Source organism: Apostichopus japonicus, chromosome 12, assembly GCF_037975245.1.
Source record: "Apostichopus japonicus isolate 1M-3 chromosome 12, ASM3797524v1, whole genome shotgun sequence".
Classification (NCBI taxonomy): Eukaryota; Metazoa; Echinodermata; class Holothuroidea; order Aspidochirotida; family Stichopodidae; genus Apostichopus; species Apostichopus japonicus.
Window position 1 is genome coordinate 31,136,965 of NC_092572.1, and position 19,566 is coordinate 31,156,530.

At 38.7% G+C, this 19,566-nt stretch overlaps 2 protein-coding genes across 9 annotated transcripts in view; one reads left to right on the plus strand and one right to left on the minus strand.

The window, feature by feature from the left end:
- The window catches only part of LOC139977740 (uncharacterized), a 220,149-nt gene that overhangs the window by 50,727 nt on the left and 149,856 nt on the right, over positions 1 to 19,566 (plus strand). For all 6 annotated transcript variants that reach the window (XM_071987314.1, XM_071987315.1, XM_071987311.1 and 3 more), the window contains one exon: positions 14,977 to 15,185. In XM_071987314.1, the coding sequence (XP_071843415.1) occupies positions 14,977 to 15,185 (209 nt within the window). The remainder of the gene's footprint in view (positions 1 to 14,976; positions 15,186 to 19,566) is intronic.
- Positions 1 to 19,566, minus strand: part of LOC139977767 (uncharacterized) — a 169,131-nt gene that overhangs the window by 35,946 nt on the left and 113,619 nt on the right. The gene's annotated exons all lie outside the window — the stretch shown is intronic.

The following is a 19,566-nucleotide window of genomic DNA, read 5'->3' on the forward strand; positions in this document are numbered from 1 at the left end:
TGCTCAGTGATTAACCTCGTACTATCGCGTACTATAGTAGTAGTAGTAAGTTGAGTCTCGTCTATCCGACATGCTCAGTGATTAATCTCGTACTAACGCGTACTATAGTAGTAGTAGTAGTAAGTTGAGTCTCGTCTATCCGACATGCTCAGTGATTAACCTCGTACTAACGCGTACTATAGTAGTAGTAGTAGTAGTAGTAAGTTGAGTCTCGTCTATCCGACATGCTCAGTGATTAACCTCGTACTATCGCGTACTATAGTAGTAGTAGTAAGTTGAGTCTCGTCTATCCGACATGCTCAGTGATTAACCTCGTACTATCGCGTACTATAGTAGTAGTAGTAGTAAGTTGAGTCTCGTCTATCCGACATGCTCAGTGATTAACCTCGTACTATCGCGTACTATAGTAGTAGTAGTAAGTTGAGTCTCGTCTATCCGACATTGCTCAGTGATTAACCTCGTACTATCGCGTACTATAGTAGTAGTAGTAAGTTGAGTCTCGTCTATCCGACATGCTCAGTGATTAACCTCGTACTAACGCGTACTATAGTAGTAGTAGTAGTAAGTTGAGTCTCGTCTATCCGACATGCTCAGTGATTAACCTCGTACTAACGCGTACTATAGTAGTAGTAGTAGTAGTAAGTTGAGTCTCGTCTATCCGACATGCTCAGTGATTAACCTCGTACTATCGCGTACTATAGTAGTAGTAGTAAGTTGAGTCTCGTCTATCCGACATTGCTCAGTGATTAACCTCGTACTATCGCGTACTATAGTAGTAGTAGTAAGTTGAGTCTCGTCTATCCGACATGCTCAGTGATTAACCTCGTACTAACGCGTACTATAGTAGTAGTAGTAAGTTGAGTCTCGTCTATCCGACATTGCTCAGTGATTAACCTCGTACTATCGCGTACTATAGTAGTAGTAGTAAGTTGAGTCTCGTCTATCCGACATTGCTCAGTGATTAACCTCGTACTATCGCGTACTATAGTAGTAGTAGTAAGTTGAGTCTCGTCTATCCGACATGCTCAGTGATTAACCTCGTACTATCGCGTACTATAGTAGTAGTAGTAAGTTGAGTCTCGTCTATCCGACATTGCTCAGTGATTAACCTCGTACTAACGCGTACTATAGTAGTAGTAGTAGTAAGTTGAGTCTCGTCTATCCGACATGCTCAGTGATTAACCTCGTACTATCGCGTACTATAGTAGTAGTAGTAAGTTGAGTCTCGTCTATCCGACATTGCTCAGTGATTAACCTCGTACTATCGCGTACTATAGTAGTAGTAGTAAGTTGAGTCTCGTCTATCCGACATGCTCAGTGATTAACCTCGTACTAACGCGTACTATAGTAGTAGTAGTAGTAGTAGTAAGTTGAGTCTCGTCTATCCGACATGCTCAGTGATTAACCTCGTACTATCGCGTACTATAGTAGTAGTAGTAAGTTGAGTCTCGTCTATCCGACATGCTCAGTGATTAACCTCGTACTAACGCGTACTATAGTAGTAGTAGTAGTAAGTTGAGTCTCGTCTATCCGACATGCTCAGTGATTAACCTCGTACTATCGCGTACTATAGTAGTAGTAGTAAGTTGAGTCTCGTCTATCCGACATGCTCAGTGATTAACCTCGTACTAACGCGTACTATAGTAGTAGTAGTAGTAGTAAGTTGAGTCTCGTCTATCCGACATGCTCAGTGATTAACCTCGTACTAACGCGTACTATAGTAGTAGTAGTAGTAGTAGTAAGTTGAGTCTCGTCTATCCGACATGCTCAGTGATTAACCTCGTACTATCGCGTACTATAGTAGTAGTAGTAAGTTGAGTCTCGTCTATCCGACATGCTCAGTGATTAACCTCGTACTAACGCGTACTATAGTAGTAGTAGTAGTAGTAGTAAGTTGAGTCTCGTCTATCCGACATGCTCAGTGATTAACCTCGTACTAACGCGTACTATAGTAGTAGTAGTAGTAGTAGTAAGTTGAGTCTCGTCTATCCGACATGCTCAGTGATTAACCTCGTACTATCGCGTACTATAGTAGTAGTAGTAAGTTGAGTCTCGTCTATCCGACATGCTCAGTGATTAACCTCGTACTAACGCGTACTATAGTAGTAGTAGTAGTAAGTTGAGTCTCGTCTATCCGACATGCTCAGTGATTAACCTCGTACTATCGCGTACTATAGTAGTAGTAGTAAGTTGAGTCTCGTCTATCCGACATTGCTCAGTGATTAACCTCGTACTATCGCGTACTATAGTAGTAGTAGTAAGTTGAGTCTCGTCTATCCGACATGCTCAGTGATTAACCTCGTACTAACGCGTACTATAGTAGTAGTAGTAGTAGTAGTAAGTTGAGTCTCGTCTATCCGACATGCTCAGTGATTAACCTCGTACTATCGCGTACTATAGTAGTAGTAGTAAGTTGAGTCTCGTCTATCAGACATGCTCAGTGATTAACCTCGTACTATCGCGTACTATAGTAGTAGTAGTAAGTTGAGTCTCGTCTATCCGACATGCTCAGTGATTAACCTCGTACTATCGCGTACTATAGTAGTAGTAGTAAGTTGAGTCTCGTCTATCCGACATGCTCAGTGATTAACCTCGTACTATCGCGTACTATAGTAGTAGTAGTAGTAAGTTGAGTCTCGTCTATCCGACATGCTCAGTGATTAACCTCGTACTAACGCGTACTATAGTAGTAGTAGTAGTAGTAAGTTGAGTCTCGTCTATCCGACATTGCTCAGTGATTAACCTCGTACTATCGCGTACTATAGTAGTAGTAGTATTAAGTTGAGTCTCGTCTATCCGACATGCTCAGTGATTAACCTCGTACTATCGCGTACTATAGTAGTAGTAGTAAGTTGAGTCTCGTCTATCCGACATGCTCAGTGATTAACCTCGTACTATCGCGTACTATCGACTAGCGAAATCTATCGTGATAGTATTGCGTCACTATGTGAAGCGTATTCTATAGTTTGTGTTAACATATTGTTTACTTATTGTTATTATGACGTCACACATGGCTCGCGTTTTGGTGGTTTGCTCTGTGGTGTGGGGAGCTATGAATCACGCGTTATTAGAAGCGTATACAGATGTTTTGTTTTAAATGATTCGGTTTGTGGGGTAGAAGACACCCAAACTGGTACAAATTGGTTGAGTGCCCATTTGCATGTGCTCACCTGCATATCAGCTTGGTACTCAACCAATCAAGAGTTGTGTGAGGGGTTAGCTATAAGTTTGGACCAATCAGGTTCAAGGGCAGAGCGTGTGCCCTGTGCATCGCGTCTAATTTGTTATTGTAGAATCGGGGTTTTAAGTGTCTCCCAGTGGCGTAGCTAGGATTTTTTTAGTGGGGGGGCATGGGGGCTGTTCTTTCTTGTGGGGGGCCGGAGGTTACTATCTGAGCGGAGCGCCACCTTGGTTGGCGCGGAGCGTACAGAGAAAATTTGAGATTTCAGCACCCCCCAGATCGCAGGAGATGGCACCTGTGAGGCAAAATAGCATCCCAAAAGATGTGCAACTTTGGTGACAGAAATGCAAAAAAAAAATTTTCTCTTTCATGCTGACTGGTCTTGCCAACTCAGCCAGACTTTTAACTTGAGTGAAGTTGACATCAAAGGCGTACGGGACCATTTCAGATTGGGGGGGGGGCAGAACTTTTTGTGCCCGAAAGTTCCCGTGACACTATCTAAGCGGAGCGCCACCATCGGTTGGCGCGTAGCGAACAAGAAAATTGTTGGCACACAATGCCTCTCAGATTGCCGGAAACGGCACTTCTGAGGCCTTGCAAGTTGCATCTAAACATTCTTAGTTTTATAATCTCACGTTTTAGAAATTTACAGTTCCCCAAAAATTTGGTAAATTAGAAGAAGAAAAAATTGTAACATCACTTTGAAGGGGAAAAATGGGACAGTATATTTTTCAAGCTGCTATATTTAGTTACCTTATTTATTATTTTAACACAGTACTCAGCTACCTCCAGAAAAACATTGTTCAACGACACGTAGGCGGGATAATGTCGCTGTGTCGGGTGAGACTGCAATTTGTCTCACAAAAAAGTATAAAATATAACAAAGAATATGATAAACCTGTACTTCTAGGCTTGTAGACACCCCCCCCCCCCCCACCATCCATGAAAAAGAAAATGTTCCTTTTATACACTCATGTCGGGGATATCCAGGTCAAGGGCGGCAGGAGCACTTTTAATCTGGGGGGGGCACCGACATCAAAGGGCACTTTGCAGAAATTCGATTGGAATGATGCAGCGTTATATTCAGTACCCTTTATAACTCTTATTGTATTATCTTATTTGTGTATACACATCACTCCATCAACGCTCCCCCCCCCCCCCCCCTCAAAGAAAATATGCATACTAGCACTGCAATATCCAATGCGCAAATTGGGAAACAAGGAACAAGTTTTCTTTTGAGACAAAATGAGGTGAAATCATACTAGTTGCTAATGTAGGAATCTTCCGAATTAGAGTTTTTTTCTTGTTAATATCTTAACAAATTTTTTCCATTCGAAAATGCTTTGTGTTTGACTCACAGAAATTCGTTAAAAGTCACGGGCTTAGCCAGGATTTGCAAAGTTGTATGCACGGCTATCTGAGCGGAGCGCCACCATCGGTTGGCGCGGAGCGTACTTTTAGAAAATTTTTAGTTTTACAAACCCCTCAGATGGCCGGAAACGGCCCTTCCCGAGTGTTCATTCTGGTTCCCTGGCCTCTTGCTAACTTGAGGCACCTCAATTTTTATGTAGAAAAAAGGCACATTTCTAACCTGAGGAAAAGTGGGGGAGGGGCACGTGCCCCCTGTGCCCCCCGGTTCCGCCGCCCTTGGTCCAGGTATACAATTGACTAGTTAGAAGAAAAAAAATGATCGTGCAAAAAGCGTGGTAGCCCAGATGAAATGCGCTTACGGTGGTGTTACACGGAAATATTCGGGCATCATGATGCTAAATAAAGAAAATCATGGAATTGTCGGGCAAAAATTTGAAAAAGATTCGGGCAAGCGACTGCATATATATATATATATATATATATATATATATATATATATATATATATATATATATATATATATATATATATATATATATATAAATCTGTTCAAAGTATCTCTTTCGAGATCCGGCTTTAGGAATCACAAATGATTTTCGAGTTGGATAGCATCATGTTTGATCTCTAGAGTAGGGCAAAATATGTCACCAAAAACAGAACTAGTATTGTTCGATATAGGTGACAAACGCCTACAGTGGAATTACGATCTTCCTTACCGGTTTCGAACCTCTGGACATACAATCAGCGTCCATAGCCTAGTGGTTAGGGTGTCCGCGTACAGAGCGGGAGGCCCGTGGTTCGAATCCCGGTGGAGGCTGAAAGTTTTTTCACTGTTCTTGATTTTCCAACTCATTACGATTTTCATTTATATATATATATATATATATATATATATATATATCCGAATTTTTCAGGACTTTTGCCCGAATTTCTTGTCCTCTGGAAATTTAGCCTGGGGCAGTCTGCCCCCCTGCACCCCCGCCTCGTACGCCTATGGTTGGCATCATTTGTTGTTTCAAGGTGTCAAGGCCTTTCTCCCAACTCAAACCCCTGTGGGCTACCGGTAGGTTTGCAGGAAATGCCCACATGTGGACTTAAATAGCATTAGAGGAAGGGGATGGAAGACTAACACGCATCGATGTTTCGGTAATGGTCCACATTGGTGGCTCGGTGCTAATTAGGCCATTTATTGGGTTTCTTGAGGCAGCTGTCATCAGAATCTGGGTTTTTGTGCCAATCGATGACCGATAACATGTATTGGTAGATATCGATATCGCGCAGCACATGCACAAGGTTCGTGGTGTATGGTCGCAACCGTCGCATCGACCATTGTCATGCCATGCTGTATGACCATTCTCATGATTACTACAGATATTGTATTATTCTTATTCTGCCAGATGCAGACGAGAAAATTGTGTAACTCTATTTCCCAAATTATTGAACAAAAAATATTAGTGAATCCCACTGATGAGTTGTTTTTTTTTTTTTTTACAATTTTTTTTTTTACAATTTTTTACCCCATTCCCAGGGTGGGCCAGTGGGGGGGCAGCCGATTTCATGGGGGCCCCGGCCCCCCCAGGCCCCCCGTAGCTACGCCACTGGTGTCTCCTAAAGACGTATCGGGGAGTTTTTCTCCCAAAGCCTACAGACGTATAACAGAGGGCTCCGTAGTATATCTTTATATGATCAGCATTTATGCATGTGCATTTTAATTATCCCGAGTTATCAGTAAACGAACTCACACGATGTGCTGTTTGTGTATTGTTACGAAGTGTGCGTCATGTAAAGTTGCAGTGCCACTGCGCGTGTGCGTGTTTGTGCGATTGTGCGTGCTTGAGTGAGTATGTGTGAGTAACAAACCAAAGTTATAGTTATATTCAGAGTTAATAAAAAGGAACTTATTATCAAATATCCGATTTGGAGATTAACGTTATTCAACGTTATTAGTGTAAGGCCCGGCTTACCGTTACCTGGAACTATCAAAATAACCCTTACAACTACAAAAGACTTTTATCAGGATATTGTTTTACTACAAGCTTGGAAAGAAGTCAATATTTTATCATTTCTTAAGCCTTTTGAAATGACGAGATGAAAGTATTTTGGTTTTTCAACATTAATCAGAAAATTTCCAAATTATACACTTGGAAATAAGTCGGGGGTAGGGGTGGGCAATTTTACATTCAGCTTAGAAGAAGGCCACTTCTACGGGTGCACACCCCTCCCCCCTCACTACTTTACAAAAACAGTACTCATAGGCAAAACTGCATGGTGTATGGAGCCAATTTTAGACCTAATTGGTAGTGTAATTATGCCTTGGAGTGCACCATGTAACATCAATTTTCAAAACAATTTCAGGGGACGGGGCTACTGTGATTTACCTTCAACAAGCCAATGACCACACCTCCTCCGCTTTTAAATTCTTCTTTCCACTATTGCCTTTCCATAATAGTGTAGGCCCAACCTAAGTCAGTTGGGATCCCCCCCCCCCTCACCTGAAATCATCTGCTATTAAAATGTGGTACATGACTACATGAAGGTAACATGCTATAATGTGTACCTCTTTGTCAGAGATTATTGTGTATAAGAATAATAACTGGTTGGGCAACATGTCCACCTAACGGCTATGTATACAGCATAACTGGACGGGCAAGACTGTATTTTCTGATTTTCCATGCAATTATACAATAGTGGTTTTAACATCGGTCAGTTCAGTTTTCAAACTTCACACTAGTATTCTTTAGAACAACAACTCCACAGCAAAACCATCACAACTTTCGAATCCACCTATAGTCTGACCATAAAGGGTCATTCCCCTTCCTAAATTTGTCGGGAGAATTTTGGAATGTGAACCCACGTTATTGGGTACTAAACCATACAGGAGAGTCGATCCGTTTTCAGGATTGGAGAAGCAAACTTACCGATACAGCCCCTCCATGAATACACATATACTTGATCAGAAATATACACAAATTTTAGCCACAAGATGAACCTCCTATATGTTCTACACCCTTTCCCATATATGTAGACATGTGACAAATCATTTGATTGGCGTAGCAAGGGATCAAAAATTGAATGGGTTGGGGAGGGAGTCGGTAGGCATCCCAATTAAGCAAACAATACACATTTTGTCTTTACTGTGACTCACATGGAAGACTGAAAAATTCAAAATGTTCATATCAAGATGTTAATTATTTTATCCCGACAGTTTCGAATATTTCTGGGAAATTCAACCCTTTTTCAATATTGAAACCCTTTTCTTGACAATCAAGATTGTCCTAAAATTGCCACCTGTAATTTAACCGTAATTCTCAACATTAAACTAGTTTTTCTAAATATTAAACCTCTTCGATTTATTTCGACCTCTTTAGTTCCCTCCATGTAAAGTGTCGATTTCTTTTTGTTTAAAACTGAAACTTTTAAAATGTGGACTTATCATCTAAAAATATTGGCGTTTTATCTCAAACTTGTACGTTTCTCTCGAAATTGCCATTGCATTTCTCGAAATCAAGATTTCTTTCTAATTTAAGTTTCAACTATTTATCCCAAATAGCATGGGCGGCGATCCGTACTTCCGAGTGGGGGGGGGGGGGGATATGACCTTGTTGACTATCTAAGCGTAGCGCCACTATGGGTTGGCGCGAAGCGTACAAGAAAATTTTGGGATTTACAAACCCTCTAGATGGCCGGAAACGGCACTTCCCGATGTTTCCAAGCGGCATATACCCAACTTTAAAATAGGGATATCATGTCCGAAATATCTCATAATCAGTGGCGTAGCTACGGGGGGGGGGCCTGGGGGGGGGGGCCGGGGCCCCCCATGAAATCGGCTGGCCCCCCCACTGGCCCCCCACTGGGAATGGGGTAAAAAAAAATTGTTAAAAAAAAAAAAACTCATTAGTGGGATTCACTAATATTTTTTGTTCAATAATTTGTTCAATAGAGTTACACAATTTTCTCGTCTGCATCTGGCAGAATAAGAATAATACAATATCTGTAGTAATCATGAGAATCGTCACACAGCATGGCATGGCAATGGTCGATGCGACGATTGCGACCATACACCACGAACCTTGTGCATGTGCTGCGCGATATCGATATCTACCAATACATGTTATCGGTCATCGATTGGCACAAAAACCCAGATTCTGATGACAGCTGCCTCAAGAAACCCAATAAATGGCCTAATTAGCACCGAGCCACCAATGTGGACCATTACCAAAACATCGATGCGTGTTAGTCTTCCATCCCCTTCCTCTAATGCTATTTAAGTCCACATGTGGGCATTTCCTGCAAACCTACCGGTAGCCCACAGGGGTTTGAGTTGGGAGAAAGGCCTTGACACCTTGAAACAACAAATGATGCCAACCATAGGCGTACGAGGCGGGGGTGCAGGGGCAGATTGCCCCCTAAATTTCCAGAGGACAAGAAATTCGGGCAAAAGTCCTGAAAAATTCGGGCAGCCTAAGAGGAGAAAAAAAAAAAAAAAAAAAAAAATATATATATATATATATATATATATATATATATATATATATATATATATATAAATATGCAGTAGCTTGCCCGAATCTTTTTCAAATTTTTGCCCATACAATTCCATGATTTTCTTTATTTAGCATCATGATGCCCGAATATTTCCGTGTAACACCACCGTAAGCGCAGTTCATCTGGGCTACCACGCTTTTTGCACGATCAATTTTTTTCTTCTAACTAGTCAATATACCTGGACCAAGGCACGTGCCCCTCCCCCACTTTTCCTCAGGTTAGAAATGTGCCTTTTTTCTACATAAAAATTGAGGTGCCTCAAGTTAGCAAGAGGCCAGGGAACCAGAATGAACACTCGGGAAGGGCCGTTTCCGGCCATCTGAGAGGTCTTTAAAACCAAAAATTTTCTAAAAGTACGCTCCGCTCCAACCGATGGTGGCGCTCCGCTCAGATAGCCGTGCATACAACTTTGCAAATCCTGGCTAAGCCCGTGACTTTTAACGAATTTCTGTGAGTCAAACTCAAAGCATTTTCGAACGGAAAAAATTTGTTAAGATATTAACAAGAAAAAAACTCTAATTCGGAAGATTCCTACATTAGCAACTAGCATGATTTCACCTCATTTTGTCTCAAAAGAAAACTTGTTCCTTGTTTCCCAATTTGCGCATTGGATATTGCAGTGCTAGTATGCATATTTTCCTTGAGGAGGGGGGGGGGGGGCGTTGATGGAGTGATGTGTATACACAAATAAGATAATACAATAAGAGTTATAAAGGGTATAACGCTGCATCATTCCAATCGAATTTCTGCAAAGTGCCCTTTGATGTCGGTGCCCCCCCCCAGATTAAAAGTGCTCCCGCCGCCCTTGACCTGGATATCCCCGACATGAGTGTATAAAAGAAACATTTTCTTTTTCATGGATGGTGGGGGGGGGGGGGAGTGTCTACAAGCCTAGAAGTACAGGTTTATCATATTCTTTGTTATATTTTATACTTTTTGTGAGACAAATTGCAGTCTCACCCGACACAGCGACATTATCCCGCCTACGTGTCGTTGAACAATGTTTTTCTGGAGGTAGCTGAGTACTGTGTTAAAATAATAAATAAGGTAACTAAATATAGCAGCTTGAAAAATATACTGTCCCGTTTTTCCCCTTCAAAGTGATGTTACAATTTTTTCTTCTTCTAATTTACCAAAGTTTTGGGGAACTGTAAATTTCTAAAACGTGAGATTATAAAATTAAGAATGTTTAGATGCAACTTGCAAGGCCTCAGAAGTGCCGTTTCCGGCAATCTGAGAGGCATTGTGTGCCAAAAATGTTCTTGTTCGCTACGCGCCAACCGATGGTGGCGCTCCGCTTAGATAGTGTCACGGGAACTTTCGGGCACAAAAAGTTCTGCCCCCCCAAACTGAAATGGTCCCGTACGCCTTTGATGTCAACTTCACTCAAGTTAAAAGTCTGGCTGAGTTGGCAAGGCCAGTCAGCATGAAAGAGAAATTTTTTTTTTTTTGCATTTCTGTCACCAAAGTTGCACATCTTTTTGGATGCTATTTTGCCTCACAGGTGCCATCTCCTGCGATCTGGGGGGTGCTGAAATCTCAAATTTTCTCTGTACGCTCCGCGCCAACCAAGGTGGCGCTCCGCTCAGATAGTAGCCTCCGCCCCCCCCACAAGAAAGAACAGCCCCCCATGGCCCCCACTCAAAAAATCCTAGCTACGCCACTGCTCATAATCAGGATCAAAAATACGTTTTCTTAAATTTCGGGTGGTATTTTGGGAAAATTGCCCCTGTCAATCTTGTTTCAGGCGCTACGTGAGAATGTTCGAGAGCTCTTTTATTTTATTCGATGAAGAAAATGGCCTCATGCAGGCTATTATAGGCCTATGTACCGATTGCTAGGGCATCCAGGTGAAACGTGTATTAAGCATTACCCTGAAAACATGAGATTTTCAGCTGTTCGAGGGAACATGCACGTGTGTAGGCCTACTATAGGGCCAATATGAATACTATGAGGGTGCATATATGTACTATATCAATACCGTGGGCGCAATAATACATTTTGTTGTTATAGGGCCAATGAAGCCTACAGTCAACTATTCTTGCTTTATAAAGACGGTTTATTTGAAAAGATCGCACTGCGTTTATGGTAGGCGAGATATGAAGCTAAAAAAGAGCCGTACATTCACGATGATGCATAAATGTATAGGCATGAAAAAATTCTTATCCCTGGCATTTGGTGGGGGGGAGGGGCGATATGGTGTGTTACATCCCCTTCCACCCATTTTCATGGGGGATATATCCCCCCTTTCCCCCCAGGATCGCCGCCCATGCCAAATAGTAAACTTTCTTGCTGAGGATGGTACTAAGTAAAAAGGGACACAAAAAAAGGGGGGGGGGGGGGCTACATGAATTGACTATTAACATTATTGGTGAAATGTCGACATAGTATTTTGCTTTGAGCAATTACGAGGTACGTGAAAAGACAAAACATCGTTTGCTTGCTTGACACTCTCTTTGCTGGTGCAATGATTCAGCTGAATAATCCAGCACTGACATGGAGTGGAATTAATTACAAAGGTGGTTGGGTGGGGGGGGGGGGGGGGAATGTCGACATATGTCGACATAGTATTTTGATTTGAGCAATTACGAGGTACGTGAAAAGACAAAACATCGTTTGCTTGCTTGACACTCTCTTTGCTGGTGCAATGATTCAGTTGAATAATCCAGCACTGGCATAGAGTGGAATTAATTACAAAGGTGGTCGGGTGGGAGGGGGGATGAAAAAAAAAAGGTTGTGTAGTTACATTGATTCCAATAATTTCATGATGATGAAGTGATTAATTGTAAAAAAAAATGTAACTTGACACAGACACGTTTTGTCTGCACGATGTGTCTGCACGATGTGTATGACTGAACAAGGATGTGATTAAACGTGTACTCCTTAAACCACTTGGAAGAGACGGTATTCAAACTTTTGTTTTGTGTTTATTGATTGTTTATGCATCCACTAGCAGATAGTAGGGTGGGGGAATGTGTACATCAAATGCTTTTTGCCCAAATTTTAACCGGTGGTGGGGGAGGAGGGGGTGGGGACTAACACCCTACCGCTTAGGGAGAAATGTCAGTAGTTGCTTGATCTACTTGATATAAGTTGTGTTGTATTATTTACTTCCTCGACCCCTTCCTTACTACATACCCAATCGACGTCAGGTTTCAAACTGTCTGTTTTCTCCGGGCATGTATAACGTTACGTCCGTCGTACATTTACTTCTATTGGCGCCAAAATGTCTGTTACAAATTTCAAAAATCACCCGCGAACAGCTGGGAAACACCTGTATATGAATATCGGTGACTCATGCTATTGAATACCTGTTCACATCTATAGTATGTATCACTGAATGGTTTAGTGTTATATTATTGGAGTTGCAGAGTATACGTAGTATAATCGTGGACGTTGTTTGTTACCATTGACTTGTTGAGTGGTTATTAAGATGGATTGTTTAATGGAGAGGAACCGCTGTGAATAGTTAAAACAGTAATTATTGATCAGAGAGATAATTTGACGGTAAGGTATGAAGGCATGCTAGGATGTGTACAAAGGCCAGGCCAAACTTAGGTAGGCTATATAGGCTAGACTAGTAATACAGTTAGGTTATGTTAGAAATCTCAAACATCACCCGCGAAACGTTAGAATTACCACTTTTAGCAAGAGGACATGCTTAGCAAATCTAACACATAAAAAATAAAATCTTTGCCTAGTTGTTGACTGATTATCAAAAATTCCAAGTTAAAGCATATCTTAAATATAAAGGAATTGAATAAAATGCAATCGAGACACTGAGTTTTCTTTAGGGATCTTAAATTAAGCGAAGAATAAAACCAGCGATTAACATTCTAGGTGAGCTGATGCCTATCCTTTACTTCGAAAACAATAACTCCATTCTAGCTATGAAAAATTATCCATAGACAAGCTGTAGAAACTTTGTTTTCCCTTCAAAAATCTTAAATCACAGAAAATTGTTTAACTCGATTTTAATCGTACATAACAAAACCTTATACTAGGCATTAATACAACTCTATAACATCCCACAATTATAATTGTAATCACCTAACTTACTATTAATCTACCAGTTCAGACATTTGAGCAAATTGTGTAATAAACCTGCAGCTTTTTACCGAGCAGGCTAACTGAAATAATGTTATTATAACTGATTATTAGTTGAATGACCTAACTCCTGCCGATATACCTGACACTTATGGGAAATATAGTTTGTATAGGGCCTACTGCTTTGAGCCTCTATAAAACAGTTTTCCAATTTAAGTATAATAATAATAAAATGCAATAAATAGTTATTAAAAAAAACTCTTTCGTCCATGTCTTTCCAGTAGCAACTAGATCGTGGTGTTCCACTCACAGCTGTTTTTGTATTAATTTTGCCCACTTAATTAGAAAAAAAACGTACGTCATTTTCAAGCGGCCAACAGACTTATGGCGCATGATATTAAAAATAAAAATGGTTTTGAAATTGAATGTGCGCCATTTCTTTTACGCTGCAACACTCCACAGCAGACGTTAGGCAGAGCCGTAGCTCTAACGTTAGTTTTAAAAGGGCGCCATACTCTCATTAAACTTATAATTAACTGATTAATCTCTCGTGTTTGTTAATTTACATTTGACCGCTAACTGTTCACACCCTCTGAACTCCATAATAACAGAAAATATTACAACGAAGACCCTATCGATCTGATTAAACTGAAAAGTAGTAATACTTAATGAGTATAATTAAACCCTTAAGGATATGAAGTGTTTCCAGATAACAATATTATTTGTAAAACAAGCGCATGGTACTATTTATTGGAAGATACGATAAAGTTTAGAAAGTTAAGATCATAAGCAATACCCAATTTAGGAATATCTACAAACACAAAGAAATAAAAATGCTACATTTGAAAAAAAAATCCACTAGAAGTTATGTCACACACAACCGTAACTTAGGAATTAATTTGATAACTAAACACAGATAGACATCATCTTTTAAACAAATCGTATTAATTTGAAATAATTATAAAGCAGAATAGTAGGATTTGGATCAATAATTAAATATTTTGAATATTAAAATTTGTGATTAAGCCTCATAACCTTTCTCTCTTGAAACTTAAATTTGATCTAAATCTGCTTCTCTAAATTGCATATTAATTATAAGAAACAACCTATTTATTAAACATAATTCTTCCAAATCTCCTTAAACTTTATACAAATATTGTATTAGTTGAAGTAGAAGTTTCCTTTTCATGATTCCTATTTTCCTATTTTCCTAATTTAGGAGACCTCCTTTCCCTTTGTACACAATTGGCGATAAAACAAATAAATGAATTATTACACTAGTGACTAACAGTTACATTTAAATTGCATTTTACTTCTGAAAGTTCTAAATTAAAACCCAAATAAATTTCATCAATATTTTTCTTCAAAAGATAGAATAATCTCAGTTCTTGATTACCAAGTATTTATCAAATTCTCAACCCGTCATTGAAATTTGTTTTCTATTACCTAATCAATTAAAATATGTAGCCTCACATTCTGCTTCATTAAGCCTTACTAGCTATAAAACCATTAGTTAATAATTTAATTGTAAAACAATAAAACTAACCCTCTAATCGTACATTACCACTTTATTTTCCTCTTATCTAATCTAATTATTCCTCTTAATATTTGTCTCCCCGTAAAATCAATCCCTTATTTCCTTTCCATTAATTTATTCCTTTTAACAAATAAACACGACCTAAATGTCCTAGTTTATCGCTTTAACTTATCTTTATTTTTATTTCGTTATTTTTATTATTTATAATATCATAATTTTTATTGTAATCCTAACCAAATCCAATCTATTTATCTCTATCTACTCTATTATCAGTAACTCTATTCCTTCATTCTAGATTCCTATCTCCTGTGTGTATCTAGATGGCTGCTCTCCTAGAGTTGATGAGTCTGGTCTGAACCTTATCCTTAAGTCTGGTCTCTCTCTCTCTATCCTGAGTTCTCTCCAGAAGCTGCAGATCTGGGACGTGGAGAGGAGACTAACTAATGAAGAGTTGGCGGCCATCTTGTCTTACTCCTCACAGTGTACAAGCTTGAATGAGCTGGAGTAAGTATTCCGGTGTAGATGTTAGAATCATCATAACCGTTAAACAGGGAATTAATTTAATTAATAAAAGTAATGTATATTAAACTTACAATAGAGAATGTAAAGTCTGCTGTATTTTAATGTCAAGGATTGGATTTAATAAGTTTAGTTGCATTTATTTTAATAATTAGGTCATCGACGAAAGAATTCTGAAGGATGTTTTGATAAATAAAACAAAATATAATCATGGATTAATAGGGAATATTTTAAGAGAGTGTTGGTAAGAGAGGGGTGGAAGGGTGGGTGCGGGTTGTTAAAAATGTTCTTTGTTTAGTTTAATGGTAAAATTTAACTAAGAATTGGGTTTTAGAATGACAGGAACCTTTATTATGATAAAATAAGAGATATATACACAAAGCAGTTGGATGTTAATAATTCTAGCGAGTACAATAATTATTCTAATGTACTGTTTTATAAGGAATAACTGTTATTTTTGACTGAAACCTCCACAATATTTGATTTTTAAATTATGAACAATTAATTTTAGAATTTCTCAACGAAAGAGATTGAAAATCGTTATTAATATTAAAGTAGTAAAATGATGGCAATAAAAATAGCAAAAACTAATAACTTTGTTGTTATAAACTCTCCAAAATTGTGATCAGATTATGATACTCTAGCATGATACCAAACAAGCTACCAATAAAACAGTTTTAGTTGTCGAAATTTCAAAAATAGCTACTCAATATAGGTTAACAAATTAAAAGAATATAAAAGTTAACAAAAAGGATATAAATAATTGCAATTGAGTTACCTATCAAGTTAAAATAAAATAAGAGTATTGCCGTAAATATCATTCAAGGCAAATCTGTATTTTCAGAGGTTCAAATTTAATCCATTTAAAACTAGATCAATTTCTTCTTTATAGTTTCAAATACTATGTTATACAAAATAGGCTAAATTAATATTTATGCTTATAATTTAACATAATTTTTAACAATAATTAAAAATTTAACCGAGAGCTTCAGCTTTGTATAATTCATAACTTTAAACAAACACTGTTTACTATATTAATATTCCTCGTATTATTTTTACTTCATAGTTGATTCGATCATGACGTCACTGCTTCGTCCTTTACAATTTAGTGTAAATTAATCTTCCAAGACCACCCCCCCCCCACCCAACCCAACCTCTCGCATCTAGCCTTCATTGGTCCCACAGATCAAACTTCGTAAAAAATGTTCCTTTCCGTCCTTACTATTCACAAAATAATCAGTGACATCTTCAACTTACAGCTGACGTGTTACTAAAATAAGAAAGCGGCACTCGCTCCCCCCCTTCCCCCACCACGCCTCCCCCAAATCTCGAAAATAGCAAATCTATTTAGTAGTTACATAAATAATATACATGTGAAAAAATGCTAATTAATTATGTTATATGTAAAATACCGCCATTCCGGGAATAACTGTAACCGCGGAGAAAAATATCACTGGAAATAATACACTGCTACTATTTGGTCTGGCTATAAAAAAAATATATGACACAGAATGTTTATTCCCTATCTAGAATAAATACCTTACCCCAATCCCAAATACCTTACCCCAATCCCAGTGTGCTCTTCAGTAAGTTTAGACTGCCCCACTCCCCTTCACACGCCTTACCTGTACCCGCCACCACTCTCCCTTTGCCACCCCCTCCTCCCCGTCGTACATAATCGATTTTTAGGGCCCTTTAAATCCATTCCATGTTTGTACCCGATAACATCATCAACCTTTTAGTACACACAGTAGGCCTACTCTGCTTATACAATAGTTTTCTGCGCAGACGATTGATTCAAACAATTTATTTCTAAAGTAAGATGACACACCTTGAACTCCCGTAAATACCTAATTAGCATAATAATAGATGACACGAGCCAGGTAAAGCTATGAATAGAAAGATAAACGAGCCACGTGTCTATTGCACACCTGGAATGTTGTAAGTTCTGTCATACAACGTAACCATGGAAACCGACGATAAGTAGGTCAGTCCGTGTCTAGCCGTGGCTGGGAATAATACATCATTTTATTCAATACGGGTTAGGTATATAGCAAACAGCCATTCAGTGATACTGTATGTCATATGCCATGATATTACAACGTGTTCTCATTATTATTCTCCGTTTATATATTTTAAATGAGTAAACTTGATTTCCTTGGTTGTTTAATACATCCCTCACTTGCTCCTCTCCCTAATTTGAGAGAAGGATTGTTTTATTTCCCTTTCTTCGTTTTTTCCCTTTATGTACTTCTCGTTGGTATTCTGGAAGTCTGCCTATTTAACACATGATTGAATAGCCTTAATGTCACTCACATATATCTAATATGTGACTACGAACATTGCGGGTTCTTAATCGCCGAGTTTTATGGAGAACATTTTTTTTCTGTAAAGTTGATATGTTCATAATCCCATTACGACTTATCAAGCTAACATTAATTACATAAAAACATAAATTAACTACAATCCATATAATTTGTCTTTCATTTAAGCTGTAAAAAAGGGGGAGGTTACTCTTTTAATTGATAAACCATTTATTAATATGAAAATCGAACGTTTCGATTTCTTTAAAGTTAGCCAGCCCTGTCTACTGTTTTGTTCTTATCAAATAATATCAAGTGACTGTTAAACGTCTTCGACACTTATGATGAAAAATGTAGGCACCCTGCAGGTGTTTATAGTGGCATCTTTATAATCAAATATTCATTGATAGTGCTTGCCATTACAACCAATAATAGTTTGGTTAAATCGTACTGAATATGCGAGATGAGATATTGTTCGTGTTTAGCAAGGAATGAGTAATTCGAAGGTTCATGCCGCCTTGCCAAATCTGAAATATAGTCATAATAACCAAGAAATCTACTAAGTTGATATATTTCCAAACATTTCTGAGCCATAAATCATTAACAAGCAAACAACAACACGAACAAGAAAGCAAAGCATAGGAGATACTTTAAGATTCGTTTTATGAGATCTTATATCCCTTTAAATATCAATTTTTAACTGCACTAGTAGTTTAAAGCTGCACAGAACAGGTGAAAGTGGATGAAATTTTTCCCTCGAAGATTAAAATGAATAATAGATAACGACAAATAGAAATCGATTTCAAGTTTGCAACTTAACTGTTTTTAGCGGAAATAGAAAGGCTTAGAAGGCTTTCATCATAACCTTCTGACTTTCTTCCAATTGGTTTTCCTTATTGTAATAACATATGCTAACAAAATGAAGTACTGATTTCTATCCCCGGTACACAATGAATGAACCAAACAAGTTAACTATCGGTATAAACACTAATACAACTGCCAGGGTTAGATCTAGGTCGTACATATGGCCAGTGTAAGTTAAGGTCAGAAGTCTATATCAAGTCAGTATCAAATCAGAACCGAGATAAGCCTGGTTCACCTATTGACGTAAGAATGATAGAACAAGAAGGTATAAAAAACCAGTCAATCCCCCCTCGCCACTTTCTCTTCACAACCATACTAAGAAAATAAATAAGGAAACAAGCGGGCTCTTGGTGACTGCATAACCCATCAAATAAAAGTATCCAGGAATACCTACCAATGTGCCTTTGAATGTACAGTTATAATACAATTACCGCATGCTCTGCTTCCAAAGACACCTTGATATCCGTCTCAGCAAAGCTACTTGATATCGAAGTCGATCCTCCTCCCCCCCCCCTCATCCCTGCCCCCTCAAAAGTAAATATGATACGGTTCATGATCGCCCTGTACATATATTATTTGTTGCTGAAATAAAAACAAGACAGTTATTAACTTGTTTAAATTAACTCATTGTGTCATGATTTGCGATGTTTTACATGAATCATGGTGGTAAACTGATTAAAACTATATATACTGTGATGGTAACATGTTCGTCAAGTAACAAGAAAAGTAAAGGTAAATAAAACAGAAAAGAAACCAAATGAGAGGTGTTATGTTCCTGGAAATACAGTTAGTAGAGATCTGTAGGTTATTGTATTCCATCGGTCGCATATCCGGGGTTTTCGTTACGTCATTTCGCAGCGAATAGAGTGAAAACATGTCAAGTAATTGTGCCTAAATATCGCGAATCTACGCTTTCAGAACTCATAAAGAGAAAGATGAATGATCTTCGCATTGACCGCTAGGCATTATAAGAATGCAAGATTCAGTTGTGTACACTTAGTGACGGGTGGGCTATAGGTAAATCAGCATTTACATATCGCGCAGTCAAGTTTTTAACGCTTTATGTTGTTTGCTCTCAGTGAATCAACGATTACGTGAGATATGATCTAAGGTTTGAACTGATGAAGTACTGATGATAGACCAGGCGCGGCGGAACGGGAAAATTATTGGGGGGGGGGGGGGAGGGGGCTAATGTGTGA